General features: G+C 40.7%; 1 protein-coding gene across 1 annotated transcript; it reads left to right on the forward strand.

The window, feature by feature from the left end:
* The first annotated feature begins 4,596 nt into the window (after positions 1–4,596).
* LOC138896017 (uncharacterized) lies at positions 4,597–5,007 on the forward strand. Its single transcript, XM_070180791.1, has one exon. The coding sequence runs from the start codon at positions 4,597–4,599 to the stop codon at positions 5,005–5,007; it is 411 nt and encodes a 136-aa protein (XP_070036892.1).
* The last annotated feature ends 488 nt before the right edge of the window (positions 5,008–5,495 follow it).

Raw genomic sequence — 5,495 nt, forward strand, 5'->3', positions numbered from 1 at the left:
TGAGCTTTTGTTTAAAAACAAATTCCAGGAACAATCCTTTTGAAAAGCTTTGACCAATAAAAATGTATTTGAATGGTACCCCTCGGTCCCAATTTATGTAATAAGTTTTAAAGAATTATCACTAAGCTATAAAAGACTAAAGAAAACCTTTTTTAAGTATTATCCCCTCCATTTATGTGACACTATTTCATTATTAGTTCGTTTAGAAAAGAATGATACGTTTCTATTATATTAAAAGTAATTTAACTTAAAAAAAATTATTTTACATTTAATGAAAAGCTTTATAGACACACAAACGCCATACAAGTGTTATGAAATCTGTAACACTAAAATTTTAGAAGTCTTATGACTATAAAAATATTATAGTATATTTAAAATACAAGTTACCACAAAAATATTATAGTATATTTAAAATACAAGTTTCAAAAATCTCTTTTCTACTTTACATAGATTGAAATGTTTCTTTTGTAAGAAAATGCGTCTAAACAAACTCATTTTGGATTGGGTTTCAAAAGAGGCCTGCTAACTGCTAAGTATGGCCCTGTCCTCCCATCTTCAATTTAACGACCCATATGGTATGGGACCTGTTCGCGAATTTCCAAACAATTTAGGCACAAAGTAGAAAATATAGTATATGATAGACCATTGGTAAAGTACATCGATTTGGTATAAATTAACACTGGTTGCGATTAGCCTTTTACCGTATATAAGTCAGGTAGAAAACAAGTCGGAACTTTTGAATTTAGAGACTACTCGCGAATAGTGGCGGAACCAGAATTTTCATCAAATAGTGTCAAAATATTTAAAAAAAATAGATACACCGAAAAGTTTAGGAGAGTCAACGTACTGTAAATATACATAAAACAGAAAAATTTATTTAGTAATACAATGTAATTTTCTGGCGAAGGGGTGTCGATTGACATCCCTTAATTGAATGTGGCTCCGCCACTGCTCACGACTAGTATAATAAAAAAATAAAAAAATAAAAACCAGAAAACCTAAAAAGAATCCAAAGAAGCATATTGTAATGACTTGTTGTCTTTGAGCATTGTTATAAAACACACATAATTATAAAGAATCCGAGTTTAATTCATTGTGAATTTCATCTACCGTTTTTTGACTTGCATCTTCAAAATAAATAATGTTCATCTGCGCGATTCAGGTTATAATGTTCGTTAAAAACCTTGACAACATTTTCTCCTTTTGATGTTGTTTACCCGAAAAATTGGATAAAGTTGAATTTATACGTAGTTCCGAGGATATGTGGCGTAACTTAATACAAATTGTAAGGATAAATAAAAATGTAAATATGGATTGCAGAGAATGCGAAGTAGATAAGGTTGTAAGGAAAAATGAATCTTAGGACTCAACAAATAGAATCGATTTAAGAAATCTGAAAGAACGATTCTTTACTGTAGAAGAATATAACGTTTTTATTACAATGTAAGCCTGAGGAAAAACTTGTCCTACAGAAATGGTAACCAAGCCCTTTTATAGTGGAGGGATTTGGCTTTAAGCATAATAAAATAAACATTCAGTGGGAGACCCATGATAAGTCAGTTTTTCCACAATTTCTGCCAAGATTCTCTCTAGTAGGATTGCAACGCCTTTTGTCTGCGAGCTCGATTTTTCTTAGAGCCCTCGATTTTGGTTTGAGCTCGATCTCGACTCGAGCTCTTGATCTTGGTTCAAGCCCAATCCTGGCTCGAGCTCTCGAATTGATTCGAGGTCAATGTTGGTTGGTCTCTGGATTATAAGCATGATAGATCTACTCTGCATCATGGTTCGTTTTGGATTCGAGCTTGATAATGATATCGAACTCGACATGGATCCCCGATACAGATCGGCCTCCCCGAGTTCGAGGTTAGTTTGTTCCACCTTCGGGATCTTACTTCGATAGATCATCGTTCGAACTCGATCGGATGAGCGAAGGCCAAAATCTATTTCGACCGTAGACAGATAGTCCCCTCATTTCTCAGAAAGAATGTGGTGAGAAACGATATGATTTTTTAACGGCTCGATCGGATTATAACCTGACGTTTCCATCGGGTTCGACCATGACGTATCTGGTAGCTGTCCTGTCGGTTTAGTCTTTCAAGGCATTTAATGCATGTAAGGCGGTGGTCGGCCACCGCTGATACTGAACCGCCATCGCTTGAACCTATAAATAACCCTTTATTTTATCCTTTACTACTTTCACATCTTCTATCTTCAAAATTTCCCAAGTCCTTCTTTGTACTCTCCAACTTACCAGTAAATCTGTGATTTCTTTCTGCAAAAGCCCCTCTTCACTTCTACCAAATCTTTGTCACTTTTCTCTATTCCTTACTTCTGAACTCGAAAATGGAGAAAACGTCACAAACCATCCCTAAGAAAGAGAAAGTTTCATCTTCACAGTGTGCCACCGATGATACGCCGGCAGAACCACGGCCTGAGGAGTGCGTTCCCGGGGCGTGCGTCCTTACTTCTGATTTCAAGGTCGATAAAGGCTCATTGGTCTCTGGTCGATGTGAATCGGTATCGAGGTATATATGTTCGATAACCGAGAAGTACCTCCAACAACTAAAGAAAGATTGCAATTGGGATAAAAAAGAAATAATGATTCCTTCTTCTGACGAAGATATCACTTCGCACGTGAGAGGGTTTTTGAATGTGTATTCTTATCCTTTCACGTTGGGTCCCCTCGATTTCATTATCATTGATTTTTGTCGTCAATACCAAATAACCCTAGGCCAGGTCCACCCTTCCTTTTGGTGGATCGTTATTCTGATTCGATATTTCGTGAGCAAAATCGAGGGGATGCCGTTCACCCTCGACCATCTTATCTGATTATACCGTCCTCGATGTTTTCGAGGAGGGTTAATAAAACTTCAGCATCAGGCTACCAAGGCTCTGTTCTCGAGTATTGACGAGGACAGGGACCGGGGTTGGATGGGCAGGTTCGTTCGAGTAAGGACTTCGGACCTGATTCTGACTGAAAAGATGCGCTTTCCCGAGGAGTGGAATATGAAACGTAAGTGTGATCCTGCTGTTACTTCTACTTTGTTCTTTCATTTCTTCTCTCATCGACACTCCTCCTTTTGTGATGTAGCGGTTCCCTGGATGCCCGGAGCAGTTCCCGATCTCAAGAACTGGGTACGAGCTCTTGTTTCGACCTCCACATACGCCGAGCGCTCATGGCGTGATTTGTCAAAGGATCGGTGGGAGGCCAAAAATCATGGTAGGCCCATTTCTCATACTTTTTGATGATTCGAACGAGGTGGTTTTCAAAACATTTTATTAAGGTTTTCCATATGCAGGTTTGGGTAAAGACGCGGCTTTGAGGCCCTTGTCTAACGAGGAAGAAATTTCGGCCTCTGTCCCAAAGCCGGTGAAGTAAAATAAAAGGAAAAGAGCCTCCGTTCCCGAAGATCCAAAACCGAAGAAGAGGATGGCTCATAAGCCGAACAAGAATGCCATTCCTTTGACCGTGGAATCCGTTATGCGCCTAAGGGATGAAGATGAAGAAGAAGAAGAAAATGATGAGTCCGCGCTGGCGGTCTGAATGAAGAGAACCACCGATGCCTCATCGGCGGCTGGATCGTGCTTCATGAGGCTCCGCCTCGAACTGAGGATATACCGGAGAAGGATTCTGGTAGAGTCCCCAAACTATCGGATATCGAATATGTATCTCATCAGATTCAACGGGCAGGGGATATGACCGAAGGGGCCCTCGAACCCCTTCGAACTGAGGAGAATGCTCCAGGCAATTCATTTGGGGCAGCAACAATCGAGGATTCGCCTACCTTTCCCGCTTTTACTGCAGGGGTGATTCGGGAAGCCCAAGCTCTGGGAGCCCTCGATCTAGACAGGCCTCACGATGAAGATGATCCCTTTCATGACCTGTTTACCGGCATTGAGGACATTGCCGGTGCTAGTGATGAATCGGATCTTTTTCATGGATTGTGGCAGGCTTTGAATCAGGTGAGCTTTTAAAATTATTTTTCCGGTACTACCTTTATGTTCACTTTTCGTTAACTTCGCTTCTTGTTTCTTTGTAGTCAGCGGCAGTTCATCGAGAAGCATGTTCTCAATCCCAAAATGAGCTGCATCGATACAAGGCCGACCTAAAACGGGCTACTGATGAGAGGAACTCCCTTAGACTTTCCTTAGGGCAGAGAGAAGAGGAAATAAAAGACCTCCGAGCTGAGCTGGCCAAGGCTTATCGAGATCAGATCAATTTATCTGAGCAGATAATGATGCTTTTGAAAGCCTATGGGCTTGATACCGGAACGATAGCTAATATTTTGGTCTCACAGCTGCAGCAAAAAATCGTGATGATCGGGAAGCTTCGTGAGGAGGTCGACGTGATAAAAATGGTGTCTTTGCGGTGGAAAGAATGTATGGACCGCTTTGCTGCAGAGAAAGAAACTGCTCGAGCCCAGTTATCATCGTCCGAAACCCAACTTCAGAAAATGAAGGAAAAAGGCCCGGTTCAAGTAAGAAGAATAGAGGAGCTTGTTGGATATGGTAGATTTTGAGGTTATTCTATGTATGGATTGGTTTTCCTCGTATCACGCTATCTTGGATTGTCATGCCAAGACTGTGAATTTAGCCATGCCGTGGTTGCCTAGATTAGAGTGGAGAGGGACTCTTGGTTACTCCACTAGTAGAGTGGTTTCATATTTGAAGGCTCGGTGTATGGTCGAGAAGGGGTGTCTGGCATATTGGGCTTATATCTGTAATTATAGTGTGGAGGTTCCTTTTATGGATTCAATACTAGTTGCTAGTTTCCTGAGGTGTGAGTTTCCTACAGATTTTCCAGGTATAGCACCAAACAGGGATATCAACTTTTGCATCGGTTTGGTTTCGGGCACTCAGCTTATTTCTATTCCACCGTATCATATGGCTGCAGCTGAGTTGGAAGAATTGAAGGATCAGTTACAGGATTTGCTTGACAAGGGATTCATTAGACTCGGTGTTTCACCTTGGGATGTGCCAGTGTTGTTTGCTAAGAAAAAGGAATGATTGATGAGGATGTGCATAGATTATCGATAGTTGAACAAGGTCACTATCAAGAACAAGTATCGGTTACCCAGGATTGATGATGAACCAAATGTTCGAGTCTTATTTGGATTCCTTCATGATGTCTTCATTGATGATATTATGGTTTACACCCGCAGTAGAGAGGAGCACGAGAAACACCTATGGATTGTACTTCACACTTTGAAGGATTTTCAGCTATATGCAAGTTTTAGAAATGTGAGTTCTGGTTAGCTCAGTTGCCTTCTTGGGTCATGTTGTGTCTTCCGAGTGTATCAAGGCATATCTTAAGAAAATTGAGGCAGTTCAAAACTAACCTAGACCTACTTTAGCTACAAATATTCAGAGCTTCTTGGGTTTGGCAAGTTATTATCGCTGGTTCCCGAAGGAGTTTTCATCTATCTCAGCCCCATTGGCCAAGTTGACCCAGAAAGGTACTCTTTTTAGATGGTCTAGTGAGTGTGAGTCAAGCT

The sequence above is a fragment of the Nicotiana tomentosiformis genome, chromosome 7, assembly GCF_000390325.3.
Source record: "Nicotiana tomentosiformis chromosome 7, ASM39032v3, whole genome shotgun sequence".
Lineage (NCBI taxonomy): Eukaryota > Viridiplantae > Streptophyta > Magnoliopsida > Solanales > Solanaceae > Nicotiana > Nicotiana tomentosiformis.